This window comes from Argentina silus (genome assembly GCF_951799395.1).
Source record: "Argentina silus genome assembly, chromosome: 4".
NCBI lineage: Eukaryota > Metazoa > Chordata > Actinopteri > Argentiniformes > Argentinidae > Argentina > Argentina silus.
In genome coordinates this window covers 16285841-16306937 of record NC_139658.1, presented here as the reverse complement: position 1 = coordinate 16306937, position 21097 = coordinate 16285841, and the positions used below count along the sequence as shown (strand labels likewise).

General features: G+C 42.8%; 1 protein-coding gene across 1 annotated transcript in view; it reads right to left on the bottom strand.

Moving 5' to 3' along the window:
• oser1 (oxidative stress responsive serine-rich 1) overlaps positions 1-18037 on the bottom strand; it is a 31041-nt gene extending 13004 nt beyond the window's left edge. Inside the window, exon 1 of the mRNA XM_083668874.1 lies at positions 17920-18037. Coding sequence (XP_083525000.1) covers positions 17920-17940 — 21 coding nt within the window. The 5' untranslated portion in view covers positions 17941-18037. The remainder of the gene's footprint in view (positions 1-17919) is intronic.
• Between the last annotated feature and the right edge of the window lie 3060 nt (positions 18038-21097).

Here is a 21097-nt window from a genome sequence, read left to right as displayed (position 1 = left end):
TGCACTTTCCATGGCTGGATTTTGGACAGAGCAGAAATCCAAACAAGGTTTCCACTTCTAGAGGTGGCCAGGAATATCTGAACACAATCAGTCCACAGTGCGTCTTTTGATTATTGGCTACACGTGTCACAATCAGTTCATAGCGCATCTTTTGATTGTGTAGCCCAGGGGTTCTCAATCTTTTGCAAGCTGGGCCCCCCCAAAGCTGGTTCATTGCAGTTGGGGCCCCCCCTCCTCCCGGCGCCACCCCCCCCCCCCCTTCCCGGCGCCCCCCCACTACACCACCTTGCATAGATAGATAGATAGATAGATAGATAGATAGATAGCCCTCGGCTAGGCTATTATTGTTAGGCCCACACTATTATTATTATTATTATTATTATTATTATTATCATCATCAGTAGCGGTAGGTAGGCCTATTATCATTACTAGGCTATTGTTATAATTGGCAGTAGCACCAGACTTCTAATGTGAGCTTGCAGGCATTATTATTATTATGAGTAGTGGTAGGCCTATTATCATTACTAGGCTATTGCTATATAATTATATGAGGTTACATGCTTTATTGTTGTTGTTATTATTATTATTATTATCATTATCATCAGTAGGCCTATTATCATTACTAGGCTACTGCTATAATTGGGAATTGGCACCAGACCTCTGATATGAATTTATGCTTTATTATTGTTATTATTACTAGGCCTAATAGTAGGCATATCATCTGCATTTTTTTACAGAAGCTTGCAGGTTGGCGATGTTAATGTGAGACCTGAGCCTGCTTTGCCTTGCAAAGATCCTCAATTCTTGGCGCAATGTCTGATAAAGATAGCCTCAAATCATCCTTGATTTGTGCACGATTGCGGTATTTGCGGTATTTCATTCATCGTACCTTCGAAGCTTTTTTGCAGCTGGTGGTGCGTCGGTTGCCTTGTTGGTCCTCACTAGAAATCTCTCCATTTTTGTTTGGTTTTGAAATAATTTGGATGTGGATTAGTTGTGTTTTCAATAAAGTTTAGGCTATGATGTAACGATGTGTGCGTGTGTGGCTATGTTGAGAGACTAGTATCGGGGGCTAATCAGTCGGGACTTAGGCACGATCTTTAATACAACAGTACACAATAACGATTTTGCAGGCAATGCAGATTTTATTTTAAGACTTAACAATTGTAGTCCTTTGTGAGTGGGTGAGTGTGTGTGTGTCTTAGTCGCGTGGGTCGTATAGTTGTGTTGCAACACGGTGAAAAAGTTGCTAGCTAGTTAGCTAAGTGCACGCCTAGCAGTTAAAAAAATTACTGGCTAGGGCTGAGATGGGGATAATCTTTAAAAAGACTGTTTGTGGGGTTAGTCTTTAAAAAGACTGTTTGGGTTTTGAAGTATTAGGCCTAAGTAAATCGATATCGAGATTGATAACAGATAGACTAGCGAGAGTTGGCACAAGCGAATTTGGCAAGAGACTAGACTAGAGTGAATGGAGCTACGACGCGTGTGCGGACGTTTATATAGTAGCACTTACGTGACGTTGCGTCACAAGCTCAAAATACTACCCCCTGTATTGGTAGATTTGAAATGAAACTGTGTGGTTGATTTGTTTGTGTTATAATAGTCCAACCACTTGCATTTCGACATGGGGGGAATCTGTTGCATCTCCTTTGTAGGTCTACTAATAGCCAGTGAGTCCGTGATTTTTTTTTTTTTTTTTTTTCTTCCCCCTCCCATCCTGTAGCCTACTCGCGCCCCCCCGGGAGAGTGTCAGCGCCCCCCCAGGGGGGCGCGCCCCACCGGTTGAGAACCACTGGTGTAGCCTATCAAAATGTGGGCCCGATCTAGATACAGACTGCATGTTAACACCAACTAACCACAGCCTACCTGTCTGGTACAGACTGCATGTTAATACAAGGTGTACCACAGCATGTCTATCTAGTCTTTCAAAATAAGGTTATACTTACACTTACACTTGTTTTCCGAACATGATGGCCAGATCGCTTTTTGATCACAATACCATGTGTCTTCTTCACCTGGTAGTAAAAATACCAAAATCTGTCACTTATCTGTCACCTGTACTCACATAGTGCCCACATGTTTTCCTGTGGTGCTTTATTTCATACATCTGTTCAACACAATGTGTGGGCACAATCTGGATACAGACCCTATCACTACGGCCAGGAATTAAACAACCATCTCTCAATCTCCAAAATACACAGCACAAACACATACACACTATATTTCACTACATGCTTTTCACAAAGTAGATTACACAGTATAATTTATTTTGTGCTTTTTTGTTTGTCTAACAAGGGCATTTTTCACATGATGATGAATGATGTTTGTGGGCCTCTCTCCCCTAATAGAGCAGACAGGTTCCTGCAATGCAAGGCAGCAGGTCTTGTTCAGGCTGGCTGGCTCATCTGCACACCTCCCCTCCCTCCCTTTGTCTACAAGAATGTTGGCCCTTAGATTAGATTCCCAGTGGCGTGTATAACGTTGTGGCAGAGTGAGAGAGAGAAAGAAGGACCCCTATTGTTCCTTCTGCCTGGAGAGGTCTGGGGTTGGGAGGAGTTTTGAGCTCCACAGGAAGGGGGATGGGGGGTGCTTTAGGTGTCATGTAAAGCAGTTTTAATGGCCGGACTAAATGCCTAATGGGCATTTGTTGGACTGTTTTAGAATGAGTTAGACTTGTGAAGAGATCTTCTGGTTTCCAAGCAAGCACCAGGACATCGTTGATGCCATGTATACTTGTGCCTTGGCTTGAAAGACAGAGAGAAAGGTGGAAAGGTGTAGTGTTACACTTACCTGTTTGCATACCCTTGGAACTGGAACGTGAATGAAAGTGTGTTTCCTGTCCACTCCCCTAGGTCCTCAGGTCCCGGGTCCAGGCTGTCCTGTTGTTCCTGGAAATCTGGTCTCACTCTGGCGTTGTGATCTCTGACCCTTTTGCTGGGATCATGCCCCACTCTGGCTAGCAACAGGGTTGTTTAGGGCCACCACTTAAATGCTTCCATATGATAGTGTGTATAGACCTCTGGTAGGTGACTGTAGGTAGGTGACTGTGTTTTGCCATAACTTCTTCGGTTTAATAATCTAGGCAGTGTGTTCTGGATAGTTTAAGTGTACAGTAGGTCAGTGTTTAAAATGTTCATGGTTGAGGGACATATCGCAGAGGTACCACGACAGTTGACTGACCTTTTCCACGCATTTTATTTGAGGTATTTCACCTTGGCAGTACAACTACCAGGGGCATCATTGAGCAAATCTAATGGATGGGCTTGTTGTGAAACAGTAGCTCATATCAGTGTATTCACTTGCCCAATTTGTGAGTTGATATTAATTGTATATTTTATTGGTCCCCCACAATGAAATTGGGGAGGGGACTATGATTCGGTCTCTGTCCGTTCTTATGTCACAAAATTCTGGCTGTAAGGTGTCTTCTATCAAGACATAGTTAGTATGATGATAGTCTAATGGTCACAGAAGGTGATCACACAAAGAGAAAAGCCCTCCCTGTGCTCAACGGGGACACAGCACTGTAAGACAGAGACAACCAGAGTGTCATAGTAAAAAGTTTAGGAATAAACACCTTGCTTTATTCACAGACTTCTCTATCACTCTCCTTTTATGGAGGGGCGCTACATCATTTGTGAGGGACAACATGTTTACTGTACACTTGTTTAATTTGTATTAAATCATCAAGACATGGTCATATACATTAGTACTTCTAGTTTAACTTATGAAACCTCTTTATCCCATTTCAACATTAATCAATCGTAAACCGTTCTGTTACTTTTTACTCTGACATCAAACTGTTAGTTACATTGTAAATAGATATGTGCTTTCATGTTACTTTATTAGTTATCTCTAACTGATATATGGCAGTGCTCACATTTACCATTATTGATCACATTGCTTTACTTTAGACCCTTATTACAATATATAGACTCGCCTGATTCATACTACAGAGTAATACAAAGTAATATCACCAGCTCCTCCACTCCCAGCTGTGGTACACGACTCGGTTCACCAAAGTCCAGCTGCGGATAATCCATGTCACTGAGGAGATCCATGACATATTCCACCTAGGTATCCCCCCTTCTGGATTGAGAATAGGCATTACCGCCTCTGATCCCACCTGCCTCTCTGCAGAGAAAGTTACCTCTGGAGCGGAAACTGACATAGCGAAACCCCCAGGAGAATGGCTGATAACCCCATCATCTTCTCGACCCTCTGGTTCAATAAACCCCCTTTTAGGCTTATCCTTTTTCCTCTTATGAGCCAAGCTCCTGGTTTCACTGAGCACCTCTAGTATGAGGCCACCAGGTGGGACCAGCTCCCCACGCCGAGGTCGAGGCTGCCACTGCTCTGATTCCTCCCGATGGCGTTTTCTGCTTACTGGAGCAACCAGCCCATGTGGCGCTGACATTTCTTCCCGTTTATACAGGAGCCTGCCACAGTCTTGAATGCATCGAATCCCTCTTCTGAAGCTCGGAGTGGCGTACTCAGGTGGCGATGCAGGTCGGGGGAGGACCAGATTTCCGACAAAGTCTCTGACATATTCACACCTACTTCCTGGAGAGTGTTCCTGATCAGTGGGACAGTTGTTTTATGGTGAACATTCTTCGCTCATCCACTGTCGAAGTCTGCCTTGGCGTACAAGCCCGTTTCGTTTGCTGAGTTCTTTTTAACGATGTTCCAAACTGTTGACTTTGGCAAGCCTGAGCTTTTGGCTATGTTAAAAAAAAAATCTGATTTTTCAGTACTAATAAAGGCTTCTTTGAGTTTCATTGACATTGCTTTCATTCTTATGTTGACAGACACCAAAAGCAGACTAGAAAAAGCCTAGAATCAATCGTAGACATTGACAGTGCCTGCACAAATGATGTGATGGAACACACCTGACTTACCAGAAACACCTGTCAAGCCAAGTGTCTCATTACTTTTGGGTACCCTGAAATAGGATGACTACGCATAAAAAGTGTTGTAGTTTTTGAATGGTGAAACCAATATGTACACAAATACCATCAAATAAAAGCTACTTTAACCTCACAGCAATTGTTTAATTTAAATCCAAACTTTTGGAGTGTAGAGCCAAAAATAAGAAAATGCTTCACTGTCCCATTACTTACACTGGGCAATGACAAATATCTTCCTCTGAAATTTCCTCTGGTGGTGGGTTTATTCATTCCATAGATGTTTAACTAGAATCAGTTCCTTATAGCTTCTATGGGTTTCTACGGTGTAGTGAATACTCTACTTGGGCACGACTTTGATCTTTCTTATGCTCTCACTCTCTCTGACCTAAACATGGATGAAATGACATTTTCACTATAAATCTTAAGCATGATAGGTTTAGCAATTTTTCTAACTAATGCTGACTTTTGTCCTCTCTCTATGTCCCGGTATTCACAACGTCAACCACTGGCGATGCCTGAACCACTGTCCGTCAATGGGGTGGGCAAACCCATGACGAGGTCCTGGTTCACACTCTCTGGCTCCCTTGCCAAAGTTTCCGACTGTCTCCTGAGAAATACACAGCACACTCTTCCACATCGATGTGGCCATCTCAGCTGCCACCAGGGGTGTAGACCGATACCCTGATCATTATGGGTTGATGATCCTCATCAGCATTCGAACATTACATTGGATTATAAACAAGATAATGTTGTAAAGCGTTGAGTGCCTGATGTAAGAGATGGAGACTGTGGTCAGTGATGTATAATTGTGCACTGCAAATGTGGTCTGTGATGTATAATTGTGCATTGCAAATGTGTTCTGTGATGTATAATTGTGCATTGCAAATGTGTTCTGTGATGTGTTGTGCAATTGCCTTGTAATTAGTATGTGGTTATCTGGGTTACTTATTTACATAATCACTACATAATGTGTGAATGACCGCCTGCTCACTAGAACCCACATCACTCCAGTCCTCCAAAACCTTCACTGGCTCCCAGTCCGATTTAAGATTCAGTTTAAGTTTCTCCTCACCACCTACAAAGCCCTCAACAACATGGCACCTTCCTACCTCTGTGACCTGCTCCTCCAGCACATCCCTACCCGCAGTCTCCGGTCAGCTGATGCCAACCTCCTCGTCCCCATCACCAGGACTGAACACCGGACCTGGGGGGACCGTTTTTCTCTGCTGCAGCCCCCACTCTTTGGAACACTCTCCCAAATCACATCAAAGAATCCAGTACGCTCTCCCCTTCAAACGATCCCTCAAAATCTTTTTAAACTGGCTTTTAATCCTTAACAATTTGTTATTGTTTTTACTAACTGTGCTTTTGTTTTACTTTTTATTTATCTATCTATTCTTGTTCCCTCCATGAAATGTAGTATCTTTGAATACTGAGAAAAGCGCTATACAAAATAAATGCATTATTATTATTATTGTTATTGTTATTGTTATTATTATTATAAAGCAATGTTAGTAGAGTGAACATTCAATCTCCTTTATGGTTAGCAGACATGCACTGGGAACTATGGTAAATAGTCCTCAGTAAACATGCGGTTTCAGGACGTCCCTCACTTATCCTGATCATATTCAGGAGGCAGGGATTGTTTCACTGTATATAGTTCAATAGGTTGGAATAGTTTCCATGTCTAAGATACTGTAGGTCTGTATCTCACCTTCCTGTACATCTCTATGGGCTGCTAACAAGCCTAGAGTGAGGCCGTGCAGTATGGTAGTCTCTGCAGTAGCAGGATGTAGTCCCTGCCCTCATATATAGATGATGGGTGATGTATTACATGGGGAATAATTACTGTGTAAGTAATAGGACAGTTATTCATTTTTTCACCATTCACTTTTTATGCATAGTCCCCCTATTTCATGGTACCCAAAAGTGATGGGACAATTCCACATCGACTCTCACTACCTAGCCTTTTCCTCGCCAATGTTCGTTCCCTGGCAAACAAGATGGATGAACTGCGGCTGCGGATCACCACACACAAATGGATTATGGACTGTAATATCATGGTTTTCACGGAAACCTGGCTCAACAGCGAGGTACCCGACAACGCTATCGAGCTAGTAGGGCGCTACGTTCTCCGAGCAGACAGAACAGCGGGTGACTCCGGTAAGACCAGAGGTGGAGGTTTGTGCATCTATGTGAACAAGACGTGGTGCACGGACACTACCATCACCGAGAGTCACTGCTCAGCTAACCTGGAGTTTCTCATGGTTAAGTGTAGACCTTTCTATCTGCCCAGAGAGTTCACGTCCACTGTTATCATGGCAGCCTATATCCCCCCGGATGCTAATGCTAAGATTGCCATGTGTTACAACCCGGCTCGCTAGGGGAAAGGGAAGCAACATATAACCAGATGGATTTGGTAAATGATAGTTATTTTATTAACAAGGAACTTAAATTGTCTTATAAGGGTAACAAGGGTCATACAGGTTCAGTGGCTACTACAATAGAAAAAAGGACCGGCAGGGGCTGTTCAACTCAAATAAACAAATATAACCAAAAGAGAGCTCATAAATGGCGAGCAAAACCTAAACTTTCATCATCTAATCAAAACCAAAGCGAAAACAAAACCTCACTGGCGTAAAGCAGTGGACAAAACTGAAATACAGTTAAGAACAGCCACCTCTACTCTTGGAGAGTCTAAACAAAGGAATCTACTAAGTGTGGTGCAAAATCAGTACAACAAAACTAAACTTGGCCCAATTTTCGGTAACCATAAACAAATAATAATCGATTGCGCTATGCACGGTATCACAATACAAAGTATGTCTTTCTCACAAGTTTCTACAAAGTCTATCGTTCTAACGAGTTTCTACAAAGCGTATTGTTCTAACAAGTCTCTCACGGGTACTGTTCAAACACACACAGCCCGCCGACTGACAAGCTGGCCCGAGTTTTTATACGGCCCACGCTGGGACCCGATAGGCGCGCTGGTTGTGATGCATCCAATCCGGATCCGCGCTGGCGATGCCGACGGAGTGGGCGGACCCTCGGAATTTGTAGCGCGCAGCCTGCTTGACAGCACAACAAGAGACATACACGGGCGGGTATCGGCTGCGGCCGTAACACATGAAAGAACTGCATACTGCCATTAACAAACAACAGACTCTGCATCCCGAGGCAGCCTTCATTGTCGCGGGTGACTTCAACCACTCCAATTTAAAGACTGTACTGCCCAAATTCCACCAAAATGTCTCATGCCCCACCAGAGGAGACAGGACATTGGACCATGTATATACCAGCATGGCTGATGCTTACAAAGCCGTTCCCCTCCCCCACCTAGGTCAATCTGATCACCTCTCATTGTTCCTACTGCCCAAGTACTCAGCACTCATCAAACGAGTGAAACCTACAGTGAGGACAGTCAAGGTCTGGCCAGAGGGAGCTGACTCAGCGCTCCAGCAGCGTTTTGGAAACACTGACTGGGGTGTGTTTGCCACACAGGCCACCCATGACTCCCACACGGACATTGACTCATATGCCTCCTCTGTTTTGGACTACATCAATTCCAACATCAATAGTGTCACTACACTCAAACGGATCACCACTTTCCCTAATCAGAAGCCATGGATGAACAGTGAGGTCCGACTCCTGCTGAAGGCACGCGACATTGCCTTCAGATCAGGGGATGCTCGGGCCTATAGCTCATCCAGGGCTAACCTGCAGAGGGGCATCAAAAAGGCCAAGCACAACCACAAGCTGAGGATCGAGGATCACTTCAAGAACAACTCTGACCCCCGACGCATGTGGCAAGGCATCCAGGCCATCACTGACGACAAACCCACTAACACCTTACCCCTCTCCATCAATGCCTCCTTGCCTGATGAGCTGAACCACTTCTATGGCCGCTTTGACAGGGACAACAAGGAGGTGGCCATCAAGGCTGTGCTCCCTGCAGATCACCAGCCCCTCACTCTCCCACCGACGTGTGTGTGGCACTGAGCAGGACTAATGCACGCAAGGCTGCTGGTCCTGATGGCATCCCCGGACGCGTCCTCAGGGCCTGTGCTGTGCAGCTGACTGAGGTTTGGACTGACATATTCAACCTGTCCCTAGCCCAAGCAGCTGTCCCCGCGTGCTTCAAAACCACCTACATCGTGCCGGTGCCAAAACACTCCACTGCAACGAGCCTAAATGACTTCCGCCCAGTTGCACTCACGCCCATCATCATTAAGTGCTTCGAGAGGCTGGTCTTAGCTCAACTCAAGACCTGTTTACCACCCACACTGGACCCCTTCCAATTCGCCTACCGGCAGAACAGGAGTACAGAGGACGCCACCTCAACGGCACTTCACTCCGCCCTGTCCCACCTTGACAATAGCAACACTTATGTGAGAATGCTGTTCATTGACTTCAGTTCAGCTTTCAACACCATCATCCCCTCCAAACTGATCTCCAAACTCAGTCAACTGGGCATCAACTCCTCCCTCTGCAACTGGATTCTGGACTTCCTAACCAACAGACCGCAGTCTGTTAGGCTACACAACCACACCTCCTCAACCCTCACCCTGAACACCGGAGTTCCACAAGGCTGTGTGCTGAGCCCCCTCCTTTACTCCCTCTTCACCTACGACTACACACCTGTACATGGCTCAAACACCATTGTCAAGTTTGCCTACGACACAACGGTGATTGGTCTCATCAGCAACAACGATGAGTCGGCCTACAGGGAGGAGGTCCAGCACCTAACAGTGTGGTGCAACGACTACAACCTGGCTCTCAACACCAGGAAGACCAAAGAGCTCATTGTGGACTTCAGGAAGTCAAAAGCTGGCACACACACCCCCATCCTCATCAACTGAGGACTGAGGTGGAGCGAGTCACCAGCTTCAAGTTTCTGGGTGTCCACATCTCTGAGGATCTCTCCTGGACCCTCAACACCTCTACCCTGATCAAGAAGGCTCACCAGCGTCTCTTCTTCCTGAGGTGACTAAAGAAGGTCCATCTGTCTCCTCAGATCCTGGTGAACTTCTACCGCTGCACCATCGAGAGCATCCTCACCAACTGTGTCACAGTATGGTATGGCAACTGCTCCGCATCTGACTGGAAAGCACTGCAGAGGGTGGTGAAAACTGCCCAACGCATCACCGGTTCCTCACTCCCCTCCATTGAGGCTGTCCAGGGAAAACGATGCTTGCGTAAGGCATGCAGCATCGTCAAGGACATTTCTCACCCCAATCATAGACTGTTCACCCCACTCCCCTCCGGGAGGCGCTACAGGTCTCTCCGCACCCGAACCAGCAGGTTCAGAGGTAGCTTCTTCCCTGCGGCTGTCACGCTACTGACCTCCAACTCTGCACCTAGGTGACAACCTACCAACCCCTGCACCCCCCCCCCGGACAATTGCACTACTCTTACAGTACACACTGCTCTTACTCCATACCACTGCTCTTCTGTACATATCTGTCTATACTGTTCATAATCTGTCTATACTGTTCATAATGCACATATCCTTATATTTTTCTTTTAATACTACTGTTAATACACTGCACATATCTGTACATACTGTACATACCTGTTTATACTGTTCATACGGCACTCCATATTTATTCTGCTATTTACTCTTATGTTACTGCTAATACATATATACTGCTAGACTGCATTGCCTATACAGCTCATATGCTGCTTACACTGTTCATACTGCATCCTATTTATTCTGCTTATAATGCTACTGCTAATTCATATACTGCTTACACTGCACTACTTATACTATACTGCACTACTATACTGCTCATATACTGCACTACCTGTATATACTGTTCACACTGCACTTTTCTGCTTTTTTGCACTTCTGGTTAGACGCTAACTGCATTTCGTTGTCTCTGTACTTGTATTCTGCACAATGACAATAAAGTTGAATCTAATCTAAAAAAAAACTAAAAAACATCAGAGTACTCTGCTCTATATAAGAGCATCCATTATGCACTTAAAGGTCACACCTCGATGAAACACAAGACTCCCTCAGCTGTGGACAATCAGGCAAGCGTGGGAGGTATAATGTATCTGCAGGGTAAATGAGACATCAAAATACATCAGAAAAGGTAAAATGATCTTTGTCGGCTTACATCTCTCACAAAAGCCATACCTATGAATTTCTGAATAAACCAGGAAAGACCAGATAACCCTCTATTCATACACTGCCTGTACCCACACCCCCTTTAAACAACGAACCCCCAGTGGTCCTACAAAAACACTTCTTACATTATTGTTCAGAAGACAGTATTAGTATAAATGTTACATTGATTTTGCGTCAAAACTATCAGTCATAGTGATTTACTGGTCCCTTCTATGTGAAACAGAGCAGAGAGAGGGCCTCCCACAGTTACTGTTCAGGGAATTCCAACCATTCCTCAGAAATGTCCCCATCATTCCTTGTTTCTTTCCATTTGCCCCTTGTGTGTTATCCTTAACACACCATTATAATAATAATCATAATAATCATAATAATAGTAATTTATTACATTTATAAAGCACTTTTCCTCATACAAGAATAATCTAAAAGTGTGTACATTTGGAATGTATGGCGAATGCATTGCTTCATATTTAGTGATATACTAGTGTGGATATTGGAGGACAACCATGGTGAACTGATACCATCGGCTTAGAGGTTAGAAGCGAGAAGCGACCACATGAGAGTATGTGTGTAGTGACTAATGTGGAGTTGAGGCCTGGTTGTTTGTGATTTCCTCGTTTCCTTCCTGATGTTAGTGCATACTCAGTTGGAGAGTGAACAGGGCGAGGCACTGTATGTGATGAGGGGAGGCGGTGAGCTGGTACAAAGTTCAGGTGGGTGTAACTTTTCCTCCCTGGTGTATGAATCAGTCTGAAAAAAGAAAAAGAGGGATTTATAAGAAAGAGTGAGGTAAAAAAAGAGAGAAGGTATGGGGGAGAGTGAGGCAGAAAGGCTGACATACAGTGAGACTGAAAGAGAGACAGATGGAGAGTGATAGGCAGAGGTGCAAAGAGAGAGAGCGAGAGAGAGAGAGAGTCACCCAGGTACAGTAGTGTAGTGTTTGAGTCAGTGTTTATTTTGGCACTCTTTTATGGATTTAGTCTAGTCTGAGTAATTTTGATGCAAATCACTGCACAGATTTTCTTGTTTTTTTCGTGGTTATTCTTTACAGCATTTATAAACATATAGAGATTTATAAATGATGCATACCTCACACATACACAGTTTTCAATTATAAATCAGACCCAACTTAAAAATGTGTGCATGTTCCCTATTAGTGCTCGCTTATACAGTGCCCTGCGTAAATAATGGGACAGTGAAGCATTTTTTCTTCTTTTGGCTCTACACTCCAAAACAATTATTATGAGGTTAAATAAGATATTCTCAGCTTTTATTTGATGGTATTTGATGGTCCGTATTGATTTCACAATTCAGAAATGACAACACTTTTTATACATAATCCCCCTATTTCAGGGTATCGAAAAGTGTTGGGGCAATTAGCTTGACAGAAAAAATCAATCAGAAACATAGCCAAAATCTTAAACCTACTAACATTAACAGTTTGGAACATCATTAAAAGGAAATAAAGCGCAAACAGTCTGGTAAGCTAGGGAAGACTTCTACAGTGGATGACTGAAGAATGCTCACCATGAGCATAGACTACCATCTGCAGAAGACGTCACCAACAGAACTACAGAGGCTACACTGCAAGGTGGAAACCACTCGTTCGCCACAAAAAACAGGATGGCCAGGTTATGGTTTGCTAAAACGTACCTAAAAGAGCCTGCAGAGTTCTGGAAAAAGGTAATGTACCATTAATATGTACCAGAATGATGGCAAGAATAAATGGCTTGGGCATGTATGGCTTCTTTTAATGATGTAACTGCTGACGGCAGCAGAGGACGAATTCTGAAGTGAAGACAATGACCCAAAACATACTGCCAAATCAACTAGGGAGTAAACAACAACTGATTATGGCTGCAGTACAGCAAATCATCACCAGAGAAGATACCTAGGGTCTGGTGGGGTCAATAGGTCACATTCACTCCAGGCAGTTTTTGAGTCAAAAGAAGAAAAAATGCTTCACTGTTCCATTGCTTACACAGGGCACTGTATGTGGGATTCTGACTGTTCATTCCCATTTAGATGAGGCTGGCAGCACTGTGAGGGTCATGTTCTTTGACTTCTCCAGTGCATTTAACACCATACAGCCCTTACTACTTGCGGATAAGTTGCTGAGGATGCAGGTGGACTCACCCATTGTTTCCTGGATTACGAACTACCTGACCAACAGGCCACAGTTTGTAAGGCTGCAGGGATGTGTGTCGGACTGGGTGGTGATCAGCACTGGTGCCCCCCAGGGGATAGTTCTGGCTCCCTTCCTCTTCACCCTCTATACCTCGGACTTCAGGCACAACACAGATACTTGCCATCTGCAGAAGTTCTCGGACGATTCTGCTATTGTGGGATGTGTCAGTGGAGGCCAGGAGACCGAGTACAGAGGACTGGTGGACAGTTTTGTTGAGTGGTGTGAGCAGAACCACTTGCTAATCAACAAGACAAAGGAGATGGTGGTGGACTTTAGGATGATTAGGGTCCCCTGTCTCCTGTTTCCATCCAGGGAAAGGACATGGAGGTGGTCCAGAGCTACAAGTACCTGGGGATGCACCAAGACAATTAAGTGGACTGGGCTGGTATCACAGATGTCCTGTACAAGAGGGGCCAGAGCCGGCTTTATCTCCTGAGGAGGCTCAGGTCCTTTGGCGTGTGCAGGACTCTGCTGAACATGTTCTACCAGTCAGTGGCATGTACAACAATGCTGCAACATTGCAATGCTGTACGTGGTGGTATGCTGGGGGGGCAGCATCAAGGAAGGGGACACCAAGAGGTTGAACAAGCTTATTAGGAAAGCTGGTTCTGTCCTCAGTGTCACCCTGGACAGGTGGCCAATAGGAGGATGAGGACCAAACTGTGACTCTGACACTGTGGCAGAGCAGAGAAGCTCCTTTCGCAACAGATTATTACAACCACGTTGCACTAAGGAGCACTATAGGAGATCGGGGTGATCAGAGTCAGGCTGGGGGATGTTAAATCATACTGGTCTGTTCTTACTGTATATAATGTTTCAGATGTCTATTTTATTCTATTATTCTATTGTCACTTTATTTTGTTGTTGTTTGTGATGTGAGCTGCTGTAATTTCCCCTCTGGGATCAATAAAGTACCTATCTATCTATCTATCTATCTATCTATCTATCTATCTATCTATCATTACTTAATGCTACAAACTTACATGTGATACCAGAAAGGTCCAGTAGGTGGCGATCCTACCTTGGGTGTTGTATTACTTAAGATCTAGTTTATGATTTATGAGAATACGCCAAGAAAACAGTTGACAGCCAAGTTGTAGTGCTGTTGTTCATGTCTACATCTCACTACTGAAACCACGACTTTTCAACTATCAAACTCTTTTGGGTCTGGAGATTAATTTCTTCCTTTTCTGAACAGAGTTGGACAATGTTTCTGCAATATACTGATCAATAAGTTAAATGGTTAGTTAATGGTATTAACAATCCTATCTCATTTACCACTAGCCTAATTTCCTTTCAATCACTTTTTGCATCAGTGTTTTGTTTAGAGTGGACAAAACAGCAGTAGCCTCTTCGATCCAAAAACGGTACTCATCAAGTAACCCTTTAATTTACAGATACAAAACAGAATTTATGCATTCACGCCAATCACATAGAAGCTGATTATCCATTACAGTTCATTACAGAACAATACAAAATGTTTTGCATATGCATCGATTCATTATTTGTGAAAAATCAAGGAGTGGGGAGGGTGGTCAACATTAGTCATCCTAACGGGAGATCCACAGCTGTTTTGTGTTCTCCTAGGCCCTGACTATACTATACTTGACAGTTAAATGCAAACTGAGTCACCGAACACGGAGCTCGCTTTTAAATGACAGGTCCGGACGCACAAAGACACATTGTGTCTGCACCAATATTATTAATTTCACTTATTACATGGCTATATGCTTCTTTTCAAAGCTGCTTGTTTACTTGCATAACGTTAGCATTTTGCATGATGTAGTTTACAAGTAGCTAGTGGACCAAAATTGTGTTAATCCACCTGGAGAAAACCTTGTTTTTTTGTGGCAATCATGGGAGGGATTAGAAAACTGAGATCAACACGTTATTGGCTGATGTTAATGAGCGACGACAATGTGACGTCAGGTCAGATCTCAGGAAGTCAGATCTCAGGAAGTCAGATCTCAGGAAGTCAGATCTCAGGAAGTCAGATCTCAGGAAGTCAGATCTCAGGAAGTCAGATCTCAGGAAGTCAGATCTCAGGAAGTCAGATCTCAGGAAGACAGATCTCAGGAAGACAGATCTCAGGAAGACAGATCTCAGGAAGACAGATCTCAGGAAGACAGATCTCAGGAAGATAAAGCTGACCGGACACAGCAATAATATCGATTTTTCATACTTTGGTGATGCCATCTGCCTTGGTCCAAATGTGAATAAGATTTTATATAAATCCCAGTTTTCACTGGACTGCTCCTTTAAGAGACACATTTTTGCATGTTAAATAGCAGGTGTGGATCCACTGTGTAATCTGATCATCATTTTCGAATAACAGAAGTTTGATTTAAGTGTCAAGTGTAGACGAGGCCCTAGATGGCGAGTTCGTGCTGAGCTACTCAGAAACCTCATCGAATATTTATAATCACCGCATGTGTATGAGTGCAAGAATAAACAGTGTGATTTTCAAACGGGCGCAAGCAGATACGCAAACGCAATCTGAGGTTTGAGCCCGACTTGCTCTCTTGGCCAATTTTCAGAAGTGACGATAAGGTGAGCAAACACCTCTGCGCTCCACCTGCGCCTGGCTCGCGGAGAGTGGTGTATCGTCTTCACAAAATATGTTAATACAATAATCGCACCTCACGCCTGAATTTTCAAAAAGACTTATGCACATATGCCCCTGGAAAGGTTGTACCAGGTTAGGATGTGCTGCACCAAACATGGCATTGCAATTGCTTTATAGCCAGACAAAGACGCTACCAATAAAATAGAATATATAGGACTTGTTACAGTTTTGTAGTGTATTAGAAATATAGATTTGACAATCACGCCATTCTGGATTTAGCATTGGGGTTCGGGACCAGAGCTTTTCCCATGATTTCCATTCCATTGCCGACCATCTCAATCAATTACTTGATTAAGATTTTGCCATCTACAGCGTTATGATTTTTTTAGAAATCTTTGACGCAGTAAAATTTGCTTTTGGTTTTGAGACAGTCGGCAATTGAGCACAGGAGGAATGGTTCAGACTCATCACTGGTACGCTCTGTAGTTAAAACCAATTTACACACATAAGATAAAACCAATGGGAGCAAAGGGGGCCCTAAATGGGGTGCAAGATTAGTTATACATGCCAAAATTTAATGTTAATGTTTCTGAATACCAAATTAATACTTGACACAAAATAAAATGGTTTGGAGTTGTTGGGGACATGTTTTTTGACAAATGCATGAGTAATTGGAAGCTTAGAATATACTGTATATATGTGTGTTTACACCCTAAAAGTACCATTTGTGGTCTGGCCAGACCCCTGTTGGTAGTTTGAGGGTTAAGCTTATAATGAAGTAAAGGGTATACAAACAGCCCAAACCATATGATGTTGTTGGCCATTTGCTGGCCTTTTCCTTGCATTCATTCAGGATTTCACTCACCTCCAATCCCCCACCAGTTTCACTTTCATGCAGAGTGAAGAGTACTGAATATTTATCTTTAGCTCGTTTTAAATGAGCAACCTTCCTTATTTTATTTGTTTTTGATTGGAGACATTTATTGAGTTGGTGATTCTTTGCCAGATTTTCTCTTTTGATGACGCATTAATTTTCCCACTTCCTTTGTTTTCAATTATTAAGTCTAGCAAATGTGTGATTTAATTTGAGGTAAAGTTTTTCTGACCTGGATTTCCCCCCTTCCAAATCACAGTCTATTGTAAAATGATATGAGTGAGGCACACAAGTTATTTAATGTGTCCACCTCTTTTTGCGCTTCTTTTTGCGCAGGATAGAAAGGTCTTTGAGAATTAACAAATAACACAGTGTCGGAGTCAGTGTCTGAGTCATATCAGCACAAAGAATCCACATTTATTGCGTGTAAAAACAATGCCATGATATATTAAGCTACACATTAAATATTAGTCAATAAGCATGAAAATAGCAAATAGCAAAGCCTGTTGCCCAATACTGGCATGGATGTGGAAATATTTAATAGCATATTGATGGAGTCAAGAAATAAAGCATGTGTGCTTTTGATTTCTGAAGCAAAACAATGTAGCAGTCTAGTAGACTGTAGTCCACCCTGTAGTCCACCCTGTAAAACCTTTGATTTGTAGGTCTAATGTGTTGTGGAATATATCATTCCACCAAGAGTCATTCATGGTAAGCAGAAGGTGGGATTAAAGAGTCATTCATGATACACAGAAAGTGAGATTAAACCAAGAGTTGTTCATGGTACGCAGAAAGTTAGATTAAACCGTGACCACTGCTGCTTCACAGAAAGTGAGATTAAACCGTAACCAGTGCTGGTACGCAGAAGGTGAGATTAAACTGTGACCACTGCTGGTACACAGAAAGTGAGATTGAACCGTAACCACTGCTGGTACGCAGAAGGTGAGATTAAACGGTGGCCACTGCTGAGCAGGTGCTTCCAATTAAAGCCGGTTGAAACCAAAGCAACTTGACGTTGTAACTGAGTTCAAACTAAAATGTTTCAGAACCCACTACCTGGGTAATAAACTCATACAGTTGTGACAGTTCTTGGACGTTGCAAGAGAATGTTCAATATGTTGGAAGTGAACTGTGTTATGAACTCCACTAGTCTAGAAGCTTGGTAAACTAGCCGACATGTATGTTTTGATTTGAGTCGTAAGAGTATGCAGACCATCTTGGATGAAATGTTACCTGGGGCGGCAATTGGCTACTTACCAGGATGCAGGGCAAGTTCATACAAGACTCCACAGTCGGCCAGCCCGAGCCGATGATGGTGGTTCACAGGGTGACAAATGATAATTCCTAACATGCAAATAATCCCAAAGAATATGTCCAATTTAAGATAAGAAAAGAAATCCGGCAACCCATGTGTCAGTGGCGGCATTCACCAACATTTTGTCATTGCCACTTCCGCACCGAGTCCTGGCCTCAACTGCCCACTTCCCCAGGTGTGGAGTGTGAAATGTGACAATGTACTGTCTAAACTGCACTCTATACCTATCTAGCCTAGCTATTCCTAACAACTGCCTAAAAACGATGACAGGCTTTAACATGTCCCTTTCAGAAGTTAGAAGCTAGAAGCTATGAAGAATATGGCCTCCCTGAGAACTTTAGGCAAAACACTGACATTTAAAATGCACACTTTTCTGCTGTCATATTCTTTACTTTGTACTACCATTGTAAAAAAAGAAGAAGAAAGAAGCTAAAAGCAGAGACCCCTGTATATCCAGTCTTATGTAAGTGGTTTTTTTGCCTTTGTTCTTGAGTACAAGAGAGTTCAAACAGGCGCAAGACAACAGATTTACAGTGGATCCATTTTGAGAGTATCACTCTCTCTCATATTTTCAATGACAAGGCTTTAATGACAAATTCAATAACAGATAAAGTCAGGTGCCTCAAAGACATTTGGTTTATTTTGTCCTTACAACCCACAGTCCAGCTGCCGTCAAGCTTTTTCAAATGGAGCAAAACCACCAGAGAGATGATTAAATTCTCTGTGCAGAAGTTCTAAAGCAATAAAAAATGAAAAGAAAACACAGGCAGCGTGCACACAAAAGCCCTCATTGTTGCTTGGAAAGGAATGTGTCTCTGGCTGTGTCAGAGGTTGGGTGGAATTTTGGGTTTTGCATGGAGACAAAAGACTGCCTATGACTGTGGGAGAACTCAGCCGGCAACCCAGGCAACCACACTGGGGAGAGAGAGGGAGAGAGAGTAGCTAGCTCGCTAATACTGGCCATGTGGATCTCATCTGTTTAATTGCCATTAGCTATCTGCTGCCCAATGCCCCCCTCCCCCCCAAGACTCTTGGTGTATCGTCCCTTTAGCACTGTCCAGTTTGTTGTTGCCATGGAAACTAAGCCCCTCCACCACAACCAGTGGGTAATTACAGCTTACACCAATGAGTTAATCTGAGAAGGAGTGTGCGGTGGTGTTACTTCTCCTTCATCCCATTGAAAATCCCATAGACTTAGCAGAACACCTTTTCAAAGTTTCTTGCTGAAATACTCCACCCATCATTTCCCTGCCTGTCTGTCAATAATGTCACTTTGACAGGGAGGTAATTTTGCGAGAATTAATACATATTGGTTTAAAATACATTTGTACCTTTGTATTATTCTTCAAAATTCAGTTCAAAGTTCCAAACCACAACATTGTCCCTAATAATCATATAATCCCCTGAAATGGACTAGCAGTATCCGACATTAGCTGTTGTGTTTCTGCATGCGTTCACAATTCGAAGAGGCAGCTACCAGAGACAGAAAGGGGAAAATCAGTGTGTCCACTCCCCTACAACACCCCTGGCCAGTAACAACATGTTTGTATACAAACAGAGTGTCGAGTAGGACACTCCATTTTATAAAGTGCTTTTCGGGACCAAAACAGCAGTCGTAAATGAAATATATCTTTCAAGGGATCTCATTCCCTGATCGCTACCGATTAAACATAGTCATTACGACCATTAGGAAGCTTTTAGAGAGCTTGAATATTACATATTGCACCTTTAAAGTAAATTTAAGCAACTCCTGCAGAAATATATTTCATATATATATATACATATATATATGTATATATATATAATGTAGAACAACAGACATGTCACTTCACATGTTTGATATGATAATGTCAGCTCTATTTTAGGTTTTCTATCGGCTGACAATTAGCATACAATCACAACAATGTATCTAGCCAATCGCTGCTCTGAGAGTTTAAATTAACATCTGGCCAGTTAGCAACAATGTTTTTACAGTAGATGGCTACAGCTATCTACAGAAGATGTATCTCAATGTTTATTACAAACCCCATCTGATGTGGTTGAGCTGGTGGTTGGTGGCCTGCAGTTTGACAGATGACAAGTCAGTAAGGATGAAATATGAACTTCCACATCAGAGTTAATCTCCTGGAGTGCATCTTTATTTTGACCTCTGGCAGTTTCTCATCTCCTTTAACCCTGACTTCCTGTGTGTGTAACCAGCAGCAGCTAGCCAGGCCGAAAAACATAAAGGTCAGCTGCTGAATCTATAGAAAAAAAGAGAACAGTACATCAGAGTTCAGCCTCTTGGTGCCGGTAGATAAAACTACCAGAAAAAAACGAAAAAAAAAAACGTCAAGAATTTTCTGGTTGAACCATTTAACTGTGATTAGGTTTCAAAAATCTATGAATGCCATTCAGTCTAGATAATGAAACACGTGGGAAATGTAAATCTAACAGCTGGTATATAATATTCCTGTTTCCAATCCATCTATGACTTTCCATCTTCCTCAAATGCAAATGTATCGGATACAGAGACAACTTATTGTATGGAAACAATACAATAACATATACAAGGAACTAAATTCAAAGGATTTAAATGGTTTTACAGCGATAGTTTTACATACAGGAGACACAACAAGTAAATTCCGATCTGCCCAAGGGTTTCAAGTTCAAAGCATTGAGAAAGATGTGGAAATACTTGTAAGCAATTATATTTCTTATGTTATAATGGTTCAGTGGCTGGGGGTGATGGATTGGATCACAAACATTTCCTGGCAGTACTGTATGCGCTTTGGAAATTCCCATAACCCCTTTTCTTCATATCAAATGCTGTGCTGTGCCAAAACTATCACAACAAAACTGAAATGGCATCCTATGCATACTTCTTCAGTGAAGAAATAACCCAATGTCTAGAGTTTTGTATTTGTCCATTTGTATGAAGCTGAAGTTGCCCACCACAATAACATACATGAGCACAACAGTAACATTTTCAGCAAAACAGTTCATTTCTCATTACTTTCACACTAAATGAAAATAGTTAAAACAACACTCTATATAAGACACAACAATCTATTGGGTAAGTGTTGACAAACAAAACTGAATTATTTCCTTGCAGCATGTAGCTATTTCTCTCATTATAGT